This window comes from Siniperca chuatsi, linkage group LG12, assembly GCF_020085105.1.
Source record: "Siniperca chuatsi isolate FFG_IHB_CAS linkage group LG12, ASM2008510v1, whole genome shotgun sequence".
Classification (NCBI taxonomy): Eukaryota; Metazoa; Chordata; class Actinopteri; order Centrarchiformes; family Sinipercidae; genus Siniperca; species Siniperca chuatsi.
Window position 1 is genome coordinate 21434888 of NC_058053.1, and position 19977 is coordinate 21454864.

A 19977-nucleotide genomic window follows, 5' to 3' on the forward strand; every position below is an offset into this window, starting at 1 on the left:
TTACTCTGTTGATTGAAACACATTTATTCTTTTCCTGGTGGAGAGTTAGATTAGAAGAAGAGAGCATAAGGCTAATGGTAGTGTGTGTGTGTGTGTGTGTGTGTGTGTGTGTGTGTAAAGGAAAAAATAGGTCAAAATCGACGCACATTCTATCACTTACAAAATACTGATGAAAGCTGAAAAGGCTTTGAATGGTTCATGCACCGTCTTTTCAAAAAGCGACTGCATCAAAAATCAGATTCAGAAAACAAAATTAAACTACAACCAGTGAGTTGGAAAGCCTGTTCTAATGTGTCCTTTCGACTTAAACTTGAAAATCTTTTTCTTCTCTGCGTCCTTTAAATGTTGTTGGGACACACGCACACGGATTACGTCATTTAACAACACCTTCTTTTTTAGTGTGTTTTTGTAACTGCACAAAAAATGGCTCTTACAGACTGGAAGCAGAAGGAAACAGCTAGCTCGGTTCTGTTCAAACGTAACAAAATCCACCTACAGATTAAACAAACAAGATACAACGTGTTAGTGAGTTTTTAGAGGTGCTGGTAGGTGGGTTTTGTTACCTTTGGACAGAGCCAGGTTACATGTTTCCCCCTGTTTCAAGTCTTTATGCGTCTTTATGCTAAGCTAACCATCTGCTGGCTGTAGCTTCATATTTACTGTACAGACATGAGAGTGGTATCAATCTTCTCATGTAAATCTCCACTAGCATGCGAATAAGAGTATTTGTCAAAATGTTAAACTATTCCTTTTTAACCTTGTCTTCCCTCCTGTTCTCATCATCACCTACATGTGTTTTAATACAACTGAGCTCATGATTTAGTTGTTATCATTTACATATTCTTTTGTTTCTGTTGCCAGACAACTGAATAAGAAGAAAATAGTGATTTGATCACGTGTCATAAATGTCACCTTTTAACCAGGTGAACAGTAACTCTAGCTCTGCTGCACTGAGGCGTCGGTCAAATCCCTGTTTTATGATCATGAAGTCATCTGACAGAATCAACATAAATACAAGTTAATGACAACAACTGTATTGTGCGATAGGCTATATTCACATTTAAAATGAGTGATTTTCAGCAGTGGATTAATACACATTTGGTGCTTTTGGACAACAATGGAGCTCTATGGCACCGAAGAAGAAGAAGATACATCAGAATCTGGATACACAGACAATATTGTTAGTAGGATGAGTTCTTTGTTGGTTTTAGTCTTTTCGTGGGATTTGTTGAAAAATATAGACTTTCACCACTTATCCTTTAACTCTACTTGCCACAACAAGGTTTGTTTTCCAAACTCCATCTCCACAGTAAAACACGAGGTCAGTCTTTTCAGATTCATCCACTATGGAGACTCAGTTTCTAGGCATGAAAAATGTTGGTTTAATGCGGATGGAGGGTCCAAAAACGGAAAGAACAAAGATTTGTTTTCAGATTTAGCTGTTTTAGTGTAGACATTACTCTCAGACAGTCACTCACAAAGACAGACAGCTTGTGTGTGTCAGCATAAAAATTGCAGCGAAGTTAATCTTGTCAAACACACAAAGTCACAGTGTCCTCTATGTGAAGATGATGGTTGGTCTTTATATAGAAACTGAGGCACTTACACTCTACATCCTCCTCTCTGTCAGCTTTAAACTTCAGGTTGTAGTCTAAGAAACGGATCAGTGTGTCCTAATTTAAACCACCTGCCTACCAAGGTGTGTGTTTGTCTCACGTTTCTTCTTCCATTAGTTGAGTGGAGCAGCTGTTGAATGTTTGATGAGTCAGCATGTTGAGAAGGAAGTGATGTCATAGCCATCTTCTCGTCTTTCGGGCCGGGTTAATGTTTTCCGGCAGCAGCTTCAAGTCTTCCACGACTACTGTGAATACTGCTGATACTCACTGTGTTGTACTCGAACAGTGTGCTTGTAGTACAGTAGTTCAGTTTGTAGTACTGAGGCTCTGAGTGTGCTCGTTTGGAAGGAATTTGTGGAAATAAATAATATAAACCAAACATTCACAGCTTTCCTTTCATGTATGTAATGGAAGTGATGAAACGTCTGTGATGTATTTGTTTACCTGCTGATGATACACTAAATATAAACAAGACTACAAGGGTTTTTCCATTAGCCCGGGTTGGTCCACATTAAGCCATGCTGTGCAGAGCCAAGCTGTGATTACATACGTTTCCACTACAGCCTCACAGCTGGCGATAGCTGCGCTGCTGTGGTTCTGCTTGGTAGCGGGGCCAACCACAGCCAACCCGTGACGGCCTCCTTCCCTCAGCTGTGTACTTAGCGGCTAAACTCGTGTGTGTCTGTGCTGGAGTCCAGATGGAAAGCTCTGTTTCTAAACGTTTTTATGCTCGGTTGAGGTATAAAAGTTTGTGTATCGATAAAAACAAAAAGCAACAAAAGAAACAGACTCAGCAAATTAGTCATGATGAAGCATGTGACTTATACATCGACTCAAGCTTCCACTGAAAAGACGAAAACATCAGATCTGTGTGGAGTGATGAGGAGACTGTAACCTTCCTCAGATTAATACATGAAACAATTTCTATTGTTTGAGGTTTGACTGGTGCTCTTTAAATTATTTAATAATTTAATCATCTTGTTGCGCCCACTTCTGCAATGATTTAATGGCACTGGTACTGGAGAATTAGCACCACCAGCTGTTTATCTCGATGCACCCAACTCCTAATATTTGCATAACAATAGTGAATGGAAATACACATAAATTAACTAAAACATTTTTCCTGATTTTCTGAAATTTGGTTAAAATTTGCACTACATTTGGATAGAAACTTGACTTGTGATAGTGAGCAGAGGGTTTGTAGTGGAAATAGCTTTGCTAGATTTGTGTTACTGAACAGGAGAAGATAACAGAGTTCAACTTGCTTCATGTTATTGTTCACTCTAAAGAATCTCTACTCGCATCAGAAACTTGGAGAAAACACAAGCAGTCCAAACTGACTAATCACAGTTCTTGCGGTCTCCATGTGGACTCTCCGTTGCCACCATAGTTAAATTTTTTAGGAGGCGCACGTCAGTGCGGCGTAACCTCTTAATGCACAACCATAAATCAGCCGTAACTTCAGTCATGTGATGATACCTGAACCAATTTCTTTTACTGAATTGAGACCATGACATGCGGTCAACCTGTGCAGTGACACACACACACACACACACACACACAGGAGTTCAGAGTTTTTCAGAGAGGAGGGGGCGAAGTCAGACGACTGTCAGAAAAGTGCGAGTGGTAATCTCTATTATTAGACCATAGATTATACAAACTGAGCTACAACACACACACACACACACACACACACACACACACACACTTATCTGTGGATTATAATCCCAATCCTCCAATCCCCTTCTGGATCAACCAATCATGTCCCACCAAATCCTGCACAGCCTGCTGGGTAACCTACATGCAGTAGTGTGTATACGCGTTTGTGTGTGTGTTTGAGTGTATCTGTGTGTTAATCCCTGACAGTCTGTAATAGAGGAACATCTGGTTTATCTCTGTGATTCTGAAGCTTCCTGTTCAGGCAGGAAACAGAATCAGTTACAAACGTTCACTTTAATTCCAAATGATTTCACAGTTTTTGCAGAATTGCTTGTAAAGAAACACACATCTTTGCACGTCCTTATCAGCACTTGTATTAATTTTCTGCCTTCTTCAGGTCATAGTCTGTTTTGGAAAAAGTGTACTTTAGGTTTGAAATCTAGTAATTACTGTACACTACAGTTAATCCCAATAACATTTTGGTTGTCAGCCTATTAATGCGTATCAACCCTCCATTAAGACACTAAATATGAAGCTACAGTCAGGACACAGTTAGCTTATCTTAGCATGAAGACTGGAAACAGGGGGAAACAGCTAGCATGGCGCTTTCCAAAGGCAACAAAGTACACCTACCAGCACCTCTAAAGCAGGATTATTTCTTGGCCGCAGTGACTTCCTGTAGTCTCCACTTGTTGCCTGACAACCTCACAGTGATGACAGCACTCTAATATGATAAGAAATAGTCCGGCACACAAAACCCCTCTTAAAAACCACAAATGTTTTTTGTACGGATTAAACAAATGAGATCTAACATGTTAATCAGTGATCTTTAGAGGTGCTGGTGGGTGGATTTTGTTACCTTTAGACAGTGCCAGGCTAGTTCTTTCCCCCTGTTTCCACTCTTTATGCTAAGCTAAGCTAACCAGCTCCTGGCTGTATGTCTCATAAAAGTGGGGGCCGAATATCATGATGTAAATTAAGGTCAGCAGCAGACTATAACAACAAACCACAAAAACAGTAGAGGAAAGTTTTTAAGAGAAACTAATCTACGATGGCGCCGCTGCTGCTTTTTCTGTCATGATCTCAACATTAACAATTTGCAATATGCAACATCTTCACATAGACATTAAAAAAGCAAGTATATCAGGAACCTTAGAGAGGAATCTCACTTCATGTCTTCATTAATACTGATACATTTGTTTTACATTTGATTTCTAGCCACTCTGAAACACCAAACAGAACAGCAGTTCTGTGTTGTCTCTTCTTTGTCGTCGAGTTCAGTGGCAGTTGTCAGTGAGGTGTTTCATTAGCTGAACCGTGTGTCAGGTGACGGGGCCACTCGAGTCTGCACCCTTGTTAGCAGTTCAGTCCTGGATTTTAGTGTCAAGTTTCACCTTGAAAAGTAAGTGTCAGGTCCTTATGGAGTAGAGCAGCTATTTAAAGACAGAACAGAAGTCACAGCGTCCTGAAATGAAGGTTGGACAGACAGAACAACCTTACTGTACCTCCTGCTCTGTGTGTGTGTGTGTGTGTGTGTGTAATCCCTGCTGTGGTGTGTAAACAATACAACATGATGTTGGTCGTATACATGAGAGGATTAAAATCACACAAAAACACTTGACATCGCTTTCTGAGTGTGATCCAAGTTAAATTCCTTTAAAAATCAGTTTATTACAGATATAACATTAACGATGTACATGTCAGCCGATAAGTAACAAGACGTTCCAGTACAGAAATGCCAAATTAGGTTTGAGGTAATTTAGAAACAGTGTCTCCAGTACAGAGTTTGTCCATCAGAAAACACAAGTTTATTTTTCAACAGTAAAATGTCCTGCTGAGTATGTATCTTGGTCACAATAAAAAAGAAAATAAACAAATCTAAGAGATCCGAATCAAGATTGTTAATCTTGTATTTATATTATTAATTTTTATCTGCAAATATATAGTTATCAGATTTTTTAAATAACCAAATATTAATATTGGCCTCAAACATCTGGTATCATGGGGTGCCTGTTCAGGCAGGTGGCTCACCTGGTGGCTCACCTCTCTCTCCCACATTTCCTGTCTCTCTTCAGCTGTTCCTATCAAATAAATGCAAGAAGCCCAAAAAAATCTTTAAAATAAATAAAAACAACAAAAAACATCTGGTATCGGTCAGGCTATGGCTCGATTACATGCTGCATCATTTTCTGTTAATCCCTCGTGTGTATGAAAATGGCTAGACATGTAACATTTTTTTGTTTCTTCGTTTTTCTTTTTTCTTCCTGTTGGACAGAGGCCATTTAGAAACAACCTGTACAGAAAAGTCAGGATGTGGACGGAGAACAGAGAGACTGCAGGTCGCCTTTCATCTGACTGTGTGTGTGTGTGTGTGTGTGTGTGTGTCATAGTTTCCCAGTGGACCAACCACAGTGACATCACCAGTTGTGGCGTTACTACATAGCGCTTCCATGACAACCAGAAAACAGACAGATGGGAAGCTGGACTGTCTTCAAACCTGTCTTTCCACCTGTCTGACTCAGTGCTTTCCATTTAGCTAACGTGGCTCCTCGATTCCCTCCCCGTCTCTTTCTCGCGTCTTAGCTCCTCCCGGCGGGGATGCGAGAGAGAGATGTGAGGATGGTGGATTTTAGTTTCCAAATGGGACATCCTCGCTCACTGCAGCATCATTTTGAAGAGACTGCAAATACTCATGATGGACACCATCTTAACTGTCTTATAATGTGTAGAAACAATTAAGTAACAGTTTTAAAGAATACCTTACGCCTGATGACTGCTGCTACAATACTGATTATGATGTGACTGATAGAGATAACACCAACAGACAATTAAAATTAGTTTATTAATGAAAGAACAGAACTAATGTAAGGGAGCAATAAAAACAAATATTTTTAATAAAATCTATATTTTGTTTGTGCAGGTAGTTTTAGTGTGATTCCTTATAGACTCTGATATTATTGGACTAATAATAACCGCAAAATGATACCTCCTTTTCCTGAATAAGCCAAGATGCACATGGCACGAAAAAGAGTTACAGTTTATATGATTCATTCATGATTCAGATTAAACACACATATATTCATGAATAACGTTAGCGCTGCCATTGGTGTTATTAGGGTTAGGGGGTTAAAGCAAGTTGTTGTTTCTACAGGTAGTTTGTCTAACCTACAGTAATGCAATGATGCAATAACATTAATATTACAGTTAATGCTGTTTCCATAGCAGCCGGCCAGTCCTTTTTGTCTCTCATCAGATCAGCTGACCAATCACTGAACAGAAACTGATTGAAAGGATGTTGCCATCCAGTAAAAACGTACTCTTAGGATACACCTGTGGGTCCTCACTCCTCAACTGCTCCAAGACACATTTAAGGTTTTGGAACGACCTAGATGATTGCGAACCTCAACTGATTTCTGGGTCACTGGCTTGAGGAGGGAGGAAGCATAATTAGCTGAATGGAAAGCACCGTATGTGTCCTCAGAGTGTCTTCAGGTTACGGCCTCCTGCAGGTCTTCAGATTCACTGCAGTCTGAATGAATGTGATCTCATCAGACTGGTTGTTGTTAGCGTCACTGTGAAGCTTGTATGGTTTTATATATGATGCTGTTTACATAAGAAACAGCGTACTTCTCTGATTAGAAAGGGTAGAGTAAAACTTCAGAGTGATATTTTCCTTTATTTCCAACACACTCTTCCAGGTACTTCCGACTCTGCAGTTCATAATACAGAATTCATAATACAACAGAAAGAGATGCATTCTTTGGCCCTGGTGAGCAAATTGAGAAACACATTCACCAGTTTGACAACACAAATGCACCAAAACTGTAGGAGGAAGTCAGGGGATGTTATTATAGAGCGACAAATGTTTCAAACCACCAGTCAAAGTTGTTTTCTTTTAACCGTGACCGTGATCATTCTATAACCTTAACCACGTGTTTAAAATTGTCACTGTGACGATGACGGTCCCCTAACTTTAACAAAGTAGTCATTTTAACCCAAGCCATGGTCTTTCCCTAAACCTAATCAAGTCGTTTTTGAGCATAAAACTAACCAAACCTTAACCACAGCGTTGTCACGTCATAAAACAGATTTATTTTTTAACAATGATTTGTAACGGCTTTGGAAGGCAAAGACAAATTATATCTTCCGCCTTTAGATCAGAAAACGCTTCTATGTGTAGAGGGCATTGGCAAACAGGGCAAACAATGTTTTCTGTCGTTTAATTTGGAGGACTTGTTGAGCATAACAAACCTGCAAATACAGACAACACACCCACACACAGAAAAACAGAAAATACATCCAGATACATAAACACACTGAAGTCGACTACCATCACTGGTAGAAAATTAGCCAACGACAGATGTATTAAGAAAATTTGACACCAAAATGGAGCCCCATTCCTCATTGGGTGCAAACGCTCAAAAGGTTTTCCAGGCTTCCTTGGGCTTCCGTGTTTTTGGGCCAATAGAGCAACAGGTTGGAGACTTCCTGCCAGCTCAATGCACACATGAATGGTGTCAAATAATTTACTAATACAGCTCTTTCAGACTTTCAAAATTTTATTGGGCTGAATGGATCAAATTCTTATAATACAGTGAGTCAGTCCAGGATGTTTCTGATGCTCACAAAAATGTATTCATTTGTTTTACAGCCGCTCTTTTTCAAATGATTATCTATGGTAAAAATGCTTATTGGGCCAGTGTGCTTCTCGTGATGATCCCAGCCACTACGCCAAAATCGTCCTGAGGGCTTAGCGTGCCCGGGTGTGTCTTTTGTTTTGTAACTCAGTTCTGTTTTGTTCTGTGCAACTTCCAGCATTTCTGTATTTGCAGCACATTTTGTTATGCTGCATATGTGTTGTCAAATTTCAGACTTCATTTGATTATGTTGTGTTGCAGTGCGTTGAGCTCACAGGGCGACCTTAGATGAAGACCACACATCACATAGACAATGAAGAATACTTCAATACTAAAGCTTAGTGTCTGTATTATAATGTGTCCCAGGGATCAGACAAACAATATATATTAATATATCTATAAAATGTACCATTGATAAACCATGACCATGATAAAATTATACAGAATGTGGAGGATTTCATCTAGTTGCTGTCCACCCAGCTATAACCATAGTTTTCTCTGATACATGCTTACTGTATATTCAGGTTAGAATCATCATTTAACAACCTTAAAGCAGTTTTGTTTTGTAAGGAAAATGTGAGTTGTTTGGTAGCTGTGTGAAGAGCGAGCCAGGAAAATAAAACTTCTGTAAAAGTTTTTGCCCTGAATTCAGCCTGTCAGCTAGTTCTTCCTCTCAACAAGCTTCATAAATCTAGTGTTAAGTTTGTGGTTTCAGGTCAGAGCTGCTCCAGTTTTGGTTTTGAGGTTAGAAATGAACTTGTGGAGCCTGTTGGAGGTCAAACACAGCCTGGGAGGAAGCTCTGCCTGAGAAAGCATCTTCAAAAGGAAACAAAGCACAATCAGATATTAATGTATTTGTAGGGAAAATGGAGGATTACTGTGTCAAGAAAATTTAATTAATTGGTCATTTGAAATATTTTTTTCTGAAATATATCAGTGTGTAACAAAGCTGTTTGTGAGGCAATGGTTTGAGTTTTCTCAAACCATTGTTTCTTCTGATTGTAGGGTCTCAGATTCCTGCAGGGATGGACATACATCAAATTGTATCTAGTAGTTCATTTTAGCATCTCTGCTGCTGCTGGCCACCGTTCTGTTTACTGTGTGTGTGTGTGTGTGTGTGTGTGTGTGTGTGTGTGTTTGACCACTGTCATTACCAGCTACTGGCCTCGGGGTGTGAGACAGCCACTCGAAGACCTTTCTCTCTGTCTTTTCACATCTCCATTAGTTTCTTTGTACTGTCATCCCCTCAGGTTACTGTGTGTGTGTGTGTGTGTGTGTGTGTGTGTGTGTGTGTGTGTGTTGTACAGTCTCTCTCAGGAAACAGGGACATACATTAGTGCCCCCCTCGAAAACTCTGTCTTTATCTTTTATACCAGCAGGATTCAGCGCTTTCGACCAATCAGATGAGCCCCTTGTTTGTCCTTTCGCTGACATAAAAACAGTGTGTGAGCAAGAAAAGATCAGATTAGATAAGATATCGGATGGTGTAAACCTTGTACCTCCATGTCTAGTGATTTCCCATGTTGTCAGATAAGTTTTCTATCGTCTCTACGAGTTGAAAAGATTCTTCAGACCTGAACAATGGCTTATAAAAACTTTCATACCTCACTGAACAATAACACACACTACAGTTGATGTTTTGTGAAACTGACATACATTTTGGACATAAAATGTTTTCACCCCACAACAGTCGGGGATGCCAGTGGTTAAACTGAATTTTATATTTGTCTACAGTAAAATTGATTGAGTAAAATAAAAAACGGAAAAATGTAATTTTCCTTTTATTGGTTCTTTCTAAGGCATGTCTTGTCTAACATGTTCTCACTCCCAACTTGTCAAATACGTCAGCTTGGTCAGTGGCCCTACGCTTCAAACTATGACACTGTAGGTACGCCTCTAGCATCAGTTTTGCACGTGCAGGGCTACGCAATCAAGTTAACAATAATAAATATGCAATGTCCGGTTAGACTTTCAAAATGAAACACGTGGTTAATGTTGTGAAGTGGTCACAGTTTAGTTAGGTTAAGGCACCAAAACTACTTGGTTAGGTTTAAGAAAAGATAATGGTTTGGGTTCAAATAAGTTTGTTAGTTAGGTTACGTAACTTAAGTTAGTTAAGCTAGAGGGGCGCCTCCAGAAATGATGCTAGAGGGCTGCCTACAGCGTCAGTTTGAAGCGTACTGACCAAGCTGCCGTATCTGATGCTTTAGGAGTGAGAACGGGTTGTCTTGTCTGTGCATCCATCAGCTGGTGTGACACTGGGTGTAGGATACATCTTATTTAAAATAGTAAAATAAATAGTAGTCTTTCAAAAACATTTAATAGTTTGACATTTTGGGAAATAAAATTCACTATCTAGCCCAGAGTTAGATGAAATTGATCAGATGTCAACAGTATCAAAAGCCTTAGAAACACAAACAGTGCTGTTTCTTGATCGGTATGATGTCATTATTTTTCACCATGTATTGACATTAAAGACATGGAGATGAGACTGAAACTCAGTGAAGTGTTTCTTTACACTCTATTGAGTCTCTTTGAAGTCTTAAAAGACGGAAGCATTTACTTCTTCAGGTTGTTGTGGAGCACAGACGCTGACGAAAATATTTCCGCTTTCCTCTTCAATCAGGAATCACATTGTTGCTTGACTGCTGTGTGTGTCTGTGTGTGTGTGGGATTATAACCCACAGCTGGCCTCTCTGATTACTGACTGCATGGTCAGCCTGGATTAGACACACACACACACACACACACACACACACACACATTACAACAGAAAAGGTAAATGCACATATTTCATTTCATTTTAGTCAGTTTACTGACTTGCTCTTTCTTTGTTTGCATCTCACTTTATGTATATGTGTGTGTGTGTGTATTTATCTGTGAGTGTGTATGTAGTGTGTAATTCCCAGCTCAATAGAGCAGATATATTTAATCCTTCCCTCGCTAAAGCTGATGTCAGCATCAACTGGCTCTGTGCGTATGTGTGTGTGTGTGTGTGCACATTTTGTAGCTAATTCATCACAGTGGAAGATTAACCAGCTGTCTGCAGAACATAAAGTCGACTACTAACAACCAGCTGGAAAGCTGGAAGAGAGAGAGAGAGAGACAGGAAGTGTGAAGCAGTGGAGTGTCCTGGTAACTGAACCATGCTATATGTTTATTTTATGACCATCAGTTTCAAATATTTCACTTTCCTACCTGACAAATCACATTTTCCCCTTATTTCAGTTTGTGGATTGACTCTAAATACTACAGATCCCTTATGCGAAGTGAAACCAAAACTTTCAAGTTCTGTTTCAGAAGTCAAAAAAGTTCCCTCATTCACTACTCACTTTAAAATGAATAGTTACCTCAATAGTGAGCAGTAAACAGAGATTCAGACAATTATTAATCATCATCATCCATCTGCAGCCATCTGCAGCTCAATGCAACAAAGTCTAAGGAGCTGGTTGTGGATCTACGAAGGGCCAAGGCACCAGTGACCCTGGTTTCCATCCAGGGGGTCAGTGTGGACATTGTAGAGGATTACAAGTACCTGGGAGTACACATGGACAATAAACTGGACTGGGCTAAGAACACTCAAGCTCTTTACAGGAAGGGCCAGAGCCGCCTCTATTTTCTGAGGAGGCTGAGGTCCTTCAACATCTGCCGGACAATGCTGAGGATGTTTTATGAGTCTGTGGTGGCCTGTGCTATCCTGTATGCTGTTGCATGCTGGGGCAGCAGGCTGAGGGTAGCGGAAGCTTACAGGCTCAACAAACTGATCTGTAAGGCCAGTGACATTGTGAGGGTGGAGCTGGACTCTCCGGTGGTGTCAGAGAAAAGGACGCTGGCCAAACTACATGCCATCTTGGACAGTGTCTCCCACCCGCTCCATGGCGTCCTGGTCAAACAAAGGAGCACTTTCAGCGAAAGACTCATCCCCCCAAAATGCACCACAGAGCGCCACAGGAAGTCCTTCCTGCCTGTGCCATCAAACTCTTTAACTCCTCCCTCTAAGTGTTAGTCTATATGACCCTAAGTCATTAAACTGGACATTGATCATTACATCTTTGCAGTACTTGACACAATTGTGCAATATTCTGTGTTAATAGTCCTGTGCAATATACCCTTTTCAGTTTAAAATTCCCTATTTATTGATAGTGATATCTATTCATACCTCTATTACTGTGGTGCAATATCCTCCGTCTCATTATAATCTTAATAAGCTACACTTAACTTGGCAGTTCAAGCACTATTACTTTATACCGTATTATTATCATCAACCGGTAAACCCACTTTGTACTTCACACTTATTTTATTTTATACTTATACCCACTTAGTACTTAATTTATTTTCTGACGTGTATTATAGTGTATTTTTTATTTTTTTTTGCTTAGTACTTCTCTTCCTGTGTGCACTGACGTGATAGTGAGCTGCTGTAGCAAGAGTTTCCCCTTGGGGATCAATAAAGTATTTCTGATTCTGATTCTGATCATCATTTTGCATCATCACTGACAGGTGTAGGGTCGCATGACTGTCATTTCTGCATGTATAAAATAGTGTAGTGTACATGGACACCACTTTTCTGAAGATCACTCTTCATAGATCAAGCTTTCTGGCATATTCAGAACACTTTGTCACTGCAATCAGGAACAAAGCACTGCACCATAGCTGCTGCTCTGTTCTCAGTAGATCCCACGGCCTGACCCATGGCCATGGAATAACAGTGGTGGCTTCCTGAATGGCTAAATGTCAAGTCAGTTCAAGTCAATTTTATTTATATAGCCCCAAATCACAAATTTGTCTCTGAGGGCTTAAATGTTAGCCAATCAGCACAGCCGGTCCAGCTGGTGTGTTGATGTTGATAGTAGAGACCTTGATTTCCTCTCCAGTGCAGGCCTTATGGGCACCAGCAGCTGCTATACCATTCTGTGAAATATTAATTATCATTAGGTAACAATTTCTTCAGTGGCATTACAACCTTAATGAGTCGATTCAAATCTGATCTAAATCCCTAAAGTGATTTTAAATACTGTGCATACAGTAGTAATGCATGTAGGTCATGGCAATAAAGATAAATTAATATGAAAAAACTGAGTATGTGTGTGTGTCCTGTCAGAGGTCATGTGACTTGGCAGAGCAGACAGGACAACAGATGGACACAGTCATGGACTGACCTACACACACACACACACACACACACACACACACACTGTACACTGGACACACACATATATGTCATCCTTCCTCTCTCCTCTTACTCATTACTTCATCACTCTCCCTGTGAGCGTTTGATGCTTCACACTCTGCATCCTGTGTCATTCAGGCCTGGCTCCTGTCCGTCCGTCTGTCTGTCCACCTGTCTGTCCCTCCGTGAGTGTCTCCTGAGGTCATTACTTGTTCTTGTGGATGTTCAGTGTCACCTTTACATCGGCGCTGTATGCATTTGCTTCTGTGTTGGTTCTCCATCGTTTTACATCTGGAGTGGTTTTGGTGTTATGTTGCGGTTTTCCACAGCATTTCTTTACTGACTTTGTCATAGCATGGAGTTTTGAATGATCTGTTTTCTGCTGCTGACTATGGTAGATCATCGCTCTGGTCACAGCAGAAAGTGGCACAGTGAAATTCATTCGCAGCACTCAAAGCTTGGTGATGTAATGACTACTCACAGGGTTTGTTGGTAAACATCTGTAGCTGGCAAGCTAACCGCTAACACACCAGCCATCCGGTAACATGCTAGCAATAGTCAGTCACAATTAGCTCTCTGAGCTTCTTTCTTTTTTTTCTGTACTGGGCGGTTCATTCCCTCCACTGGCATTTTGTTCTCTGGATTGTACTTAATTACTTTCAATAAAATGCTATTGAAGAGGGGGAAAAAGCTCTCAGAGCTAACAAGCTTGCTAATTGTCAGTTTCCACGTTGTTGGCTCTTTCAACGGGACAAGAAGTTCACACAGTTTATTCAAAAGATGTCTTATAACTGACTGCAAACCATTCCTCTTTTGTTTATAGTTTTTAGTCCCTTAGACGAGGTTAAATAAAAGTGGAAGGTGCGACAGAAAGCTACGATAGCTTCCTCTGTTTTGGACTCTCTGGCTGTCCATTCCCCAGAGGTCGGCACTGTCAAGACAACTTGCTATTGGTCAACAGCAAAAATGTGCGTGTCAAAGTTGAATTTTACGCGAAAAATTTGTGCAGACTTTGCCCTTGCAAGAGTATCCACTAATCCTGGGTCGTCAGTTCTCTTGGACCTCAATGCCACTTTTGACAATATTGGGTAACAAATAACCTATTTAGCATTGATAAGCACTATATTAAAGTGTTTTAAAGTGTTTATTAATGTATTTGTCAACAACCATGACGCCGCCAGTGGAGGCTGATGTATGAACAGATAATGATTGACAATATAGTAAAACACAGTAATAATAATATAAAATATGTGTTCATAGGAGAAGTTATAATTGTTGACAAATACTGTACATTAATAATACTTAAAAATGTCCTTATAGCTACATACAACTCCTTATATAGTGCTTATGAATTCTAAATAGGGGATTTAAAGTAAAGTGTTACCTACTATAGATCACTTAAATTTAATTCATTATCTTACATTATGTGTGGGCATCTTGGGTATTGTTTTTAACTGTTTTGTTCTATAGCTTATATCACCTATAAATGAATATTAAGAGATGTCCAACACCAGTGATCGTCATTTATGTCTGTTTCTCTTTTTCTTCTTCTTCCTCAGGGATGAAGACTCCTCTCAGCCCCTCTCAGCTCCTGGAGTGTGGGCAGATCTTTGCCTTTGGAGGGATGTGTCAAGAGCTGATGGACAGGCCCATACCTACAACCATCAGTCTCTCTGTACAGCAGACTCCATCCCCAGGTGATTGACATGTTTCAGCACCAGTGCTCTGTGTTATCTGCTTTCATTCCAACCCATCCTTGTTTTCTCCTACAGTCTCACTCTTCGTTACTGTCTTCTCCTACGGTCTGACCAATTCCTGTAAGTTTTCTCTTACAGTCTGACCAATCCTCGTAGTTTTCTCCTACAGTCTGACCCATCCTTGTAATTTTCTCCTGCAGTCTGACTCATCCCTGTTGTTTTCTCCCAGGTCAGGGTGGGGCCTATTCGCTGTGTGAGGTGTGTAACCTGCAGCTGACCTCTGCTGCTCAGGCCCAGGTGCACTACAATGGCAGGTCTCACCTCCGGAGAGTAAGACAGTGCCAGGCTGGAGAGACAGGACAACTGGCAGCAGGTACATAACGATCACTACTGTCATGTGATTTGTAGTAGTAGTAGCAGTAGTATCTACATGAGTAGTTTTTAACAATCAGCTTATGAGGCAATAATAAAACATTATTAAAATAAATGTGAACAGAGCCCCCGAGACCCAAAAAAGGATTTTTTAAATTTAAAAATAAATAAGTAATAGTAAGCTGTGTGCACAAGAAGATAACCTTTTGTCAACTGGGTAAAAAGAGATGAGTAGCAGTGGAAGTAGCAATATCAAAACTAAGACCTGAAACCGGCCCATCCTGAATGCAACTGCTGCTGCCAAATTTGAGAGCTGAACCCGACCCAAGACCTGCAGCTATATGTTTGCTTTATTTCTGCTTTATTTTATATTTATTTTCAACCAATACTGGTTGTTAACTTGCCTGGCTAATGCCACACATGAGCTACTACGCCTCACTCACTCTTCCAGTGGGCAACAAATGACATAAATGGATACTAATGATTGGCACAGTTAGAGAGAAAGAGAAAACTTAATGAATTACATTTGAAAATAATCAAACCTGAATCCGACCTGAGCCTGAAGCTATCTTTATCTTTATCTTTATCTCACGTGATACTTTGTTGGGTTGGGTAGCAGTACTCTAAGCAGCAGTAGTAGTTTTAGTAGCTGCAGCTGCAGCTAGTAGTAGTAGCAGCTGTAGTAGTAACATAGCAGTAGCTGCATTAATATTAGCAAGGTAACTGCAGCAGTAGTAGCAGAAGCACCCGTAGCAGTAGTAATAGCACAAGTGGTAGTAACGGTAGCGACAGCAGTAGCAGTTGCAGCAGTGGCGGTAGTAGCAGTAGCAGTGGCAATATAGCAGCAGGATTACTAGTAGTAGCACCAGCAGCAGTGGTTTAGTATTGTCAGCTCCTTGTATGTTCTAATGGGTCTTGATGTCTTTGATTCCAGCAGGGGCTCAGTCTAGGTCTCTTCCCCAGGCCACAGGGCTCATCTCCCAGCCTACAGGACTAACTCCGACCCCTGGCCCCAGTCCAGGCCTCAGCGCTCCATCCAGCATGACTGCAGGTAGGACCACTGCTAGTACTGCTTTTACTACTTCTGGTGTACTGCGCTGACAATGACATTTTGTGTCTTCTGTTAAAAGTTGCACTTGAACACACCACAAAGGCTACAGCTACATGCATGTACATCCTGTATCTGCATGAGAGGAAATAACTAGTCAGTCCTAACCCAAATAGAATTAAAGAAAGATATACAAGTAACCGGAGGGACATTAAGAGATAAACAGGACATAATTCTGTCTGGCTGTCTGTCTGCTGAGCGAGAGTGACTTGGCTCATCAATCATCAACAGCTGCTGTCCCGTGGAAGAGGTCAGAATGTGTGTGTGCCTGTGTGTGTGCGTGTGTTGGATCTCAGATTGACCCCTAAAAGGATAAACTGACCCTGCATTAACTCAGATCATCACTGCAGTTTTATACTCAGCCTCTGTATGGGTATTGTTAGCTCCGCCCAAACACCTGTCAGTCATGGTGACGAGGTGAAATTTTTGTCATGCTAGTGGCATGGCTCTAGGAATGGCAGTGTCTGTTGGTTGGTCGTTCCACTGCTTTGGTCCAAACTGGAATATCTCAACAACTATTGGATGGATTGGATTGGATGATTTTCCTTTTGCACAATCATCAAGTCGATGTTTTTACGTATCTGGAATATCTCAAAATCTATTTGATGGATTGGCACTTTTTTTTTTTTACAGACATTCATGGTTCTGATGAATCCCAATGACTTTGGTGATCGGGTGACTTTTCCTTTAGCACCAACACATTACACACATAACAACACTAGCACCATGGCATTTTTGAGTGATATTGGATGGATTGCCATGAAATTTGGTTCAGACATTCATGTTTCCCGCAGGATGAATTGCAATAACTTTGATGATCCCGTAACATTTCATCTGGTGCCATCATCAGGCCAAAATCTTTATTGTCCAGTACTTTGGTTTATGACCAAATACTTGCAAAACTAATGACAGGCCCATCAGCCTCAGCTGTAGTTATGTTTAGTGACAATTAGCAAACATGCATGCTAACACGCTTCCCTAACATGGTGAACATGGTAAACATTATACCTGCTAAGCATCAGCATGTTAGCATTGTCGTTGTGAGCATGTTAGCATGGTGATATTAGTATTTAGCTCAAAGCACTGCTGTGCCTTAGTACAGCCTCACAGAGCTGCTAGCATGGCCGTAGACTCTTGTTCATTGTATTGTCTATCCACTCCAGAACATTGGATTTGTAATGTATGAGGTTAAAGTGCTGAAATGCAGCCTAAACTGAGGGTGTTCACATCCATCCAAACACCCTCGAATTAATGCTGCAAGTCAGTACTCTAACACCATAGTCATTGTCATATCAGATATAATGTGTTGGAGTACAGAGAAAACACATTAAAAAAACATGTGAATATTTACAGACTGCTGAGTTACAGTTTTCATATGAGATGTAGCATTTGTGTAGGTTTTATTAAATCAAATTTCCCTCTTTACAGAATTTGAATGTGCAAAAAATTCCTTGACTGTTTCTCAGGCAACACTAAGTCACTGCTCCCAGCCAAGAAATGGTTCCCCACACAACCCCTGTAAAACCAGAACATGTAATTTTTATGCTTCAGTTTTTGTACGACTTAAACAAACAAGATATAACTGGTAATTACTGAGCTGTAGAGGTGCTGGTAGGTGGATTTTGTTACCTTTGGACAGAGCCAGGCTAGCTGTTTCCTTCCGCTTCCAATCTTTATGCTAAGCTAAGCTAACTGCTAAACTGGCTGCTGGCTGTAGCTTCATATTTAACACACAGACATGAGAGTGGTATTGATATTCTCCTCTAATTCTCGGCAAGAAAGCGAATAAGCGTATTTCCCAAAATGACGAACTATTCCTTTAACATAAAGATTGTTTATCTTCTTATCAGTGGCTATTGGGCAATGCACACACCGATAGTATATGAGTGTGTGACTGTTCAGTTCCATATTATCTTGTAACAAGTATTTTCATTGTTTTTCATGGTTTAATCATTGCAGCATGTTGCTAAACACTTCCAGCTCCCTCTGCTGCTGAAATTACAGTTGAAGCTTTTCACATTGCTTGACCCTCTTTTGTTTTGTGATCAGATATGACTGGAACAGTTTTCAGAGCGTCTTCAGCAATTCAGACCCAGTTTTTAAAGTCAAACTGCTGGTCAACAGAGTGAGAATGTGCTGCGTGATGTGGAGCAGACAGCAGCAGGTCATTAAACTGGGACATAACACTGCTCCAAAACCACACTGACATTTCTCAAAGACATCGTTAAATTCGCCTGCATTGATACTTATCATTACATTATATTTGGTTTTAGACCCTTAATATGTCTGTCTGTCTCCACAAAAATCTGGTGTGATGACATCTTTATGTGAATCATCCAGTTTGTTATATTTTCTTGATCAAAGACACAATGCAGAACTTGCATTGGAAATCTGCTGTTTTAGCCCTGAGCTGGCTTCCAGGTTGGACTATAAAAAGACAATATCACTTGTATAATATTAATTAAAATAAGATAAATAAGTTGCAAAATCAACAAAAAGAAGGGGAAAAGACAAGAAATAAAAAACAAACAAACATACACACACAAACACACACACACACACACCTAATTACAGTACGTGGGATGGTGATGTCAGGAGAGACAGGAAACCGAAAGACAATCTCACAATGACACATGCACACAGCTGTAATTACATACTGTGTGTCCATATCAGTGTACAGGCTACAATAACACTGATTAAAGATGAAATCTCTCTCTACTGGACACACACACACACACACACACACACACTCCATTCAGCCTGAATGGTCATGTCTTTCTCTCTCTCTCTGTCCATTACGTGATGTTCGCTCGACTATGAAAAGCTCTTTGGCCTGAACTCAGCTCCTCTAGGCCAGGCTGAGTGTGTGTGTGTGTGTGTGTGTGTGACAGTGACCTGGCTGGCTGAACAGCCTATCAGCAGTCAGGTCAGATGACATCACAGCCAATACAAACAGTTGTGCTACAGGGGGGACAGTCGACACGATCTGTGAGCTCCTCAATCAATGATGTTCATCTTTTACTTAAGTGAAAGTATAAATACAACACTGTAAAAATACTTTTACTCCTTTCAAATTTTACTTAAGTAAAAGTATCATCATAAAAATGTACTCACCATTAGTATCAAAAGTAAAAGTACTTATTAGGTAATAATGGATCCTGTCAATGTTATATTGTTATATATGATATTACTGGGTTATTATTACTGATGCATTAATGTGTAAGCAGCATTTTAATGTTCTAGATGGTGAAGGTGGAGCTAATTTTAATTCTACTTTATATACTGTTGGGTAGTTTAATCATATTTTATAAATTGATCATATGTTTTGTGTGTAAAATATTAATCTGTAAAGTAGTAACTATAGCTGTCGGATAAATGTAGTATAAAGTACAACATTTCCCTCTGAAATGTAGTGGAGTCCTTCTGCCCACACTGTGTGTGTAGGTGCACAGCTACAGCTATGCAGTGAGCAATAATGGCTGAAGACAGGAGGGGCATTTGAAGTATTTACTGGAAACAATTGTGAAACTGTGAAAACAGTATTGTATAAAACACAACAATTTCTATGATGATGATTACAAATCAGAAAAAAAAGATGGGATGCCACACTAGTTAGACCAAAGTTATATTTAATCATTAAATTATTGCAGTACCAAGAAAACTGGATTCAGAAGAGTATAGACTAGCTGTCAAATTAGTTACACTGTCCCTCATGCTA

The 19977-nt window shown here is 40.2% G+C and overlaps 1 protein-coding gene across 2 annotated transcripts in view; it reads left to right on the forward strand.

Moving 5' to 3' along the window:
- Positions 1–19977, forward strand: part of znf385b (zinc finger protein 385B) — a 58033-nt gene that overhangs the window by 6234 nt on the left and 31822 nt on the right. The window contains exons 2-5 of one of the 2 annotated variants that reach the window (XM_044217730.1): positions 14642–14779; positions 14855–14899; positions 15009–15152; positions 16086–16202. In XM_044217730.1, the coding sequence (XP_044073665.1) occupies positions 14644–14779; positions 14855–14899; positions 15009–15152; positions 16086–16202 (442 nt within the window). In that variant the 5' untranslated portion in view covers positions 14642–14643. The remainder of the gene's footprint in view (positions 1–14641; positions 14780–14854; positions 14900–15008; positions 15153–16085; positions 16203–19977) is intronic. The other variant, XM_044217731.1, reaches the window with a different exon arrangement.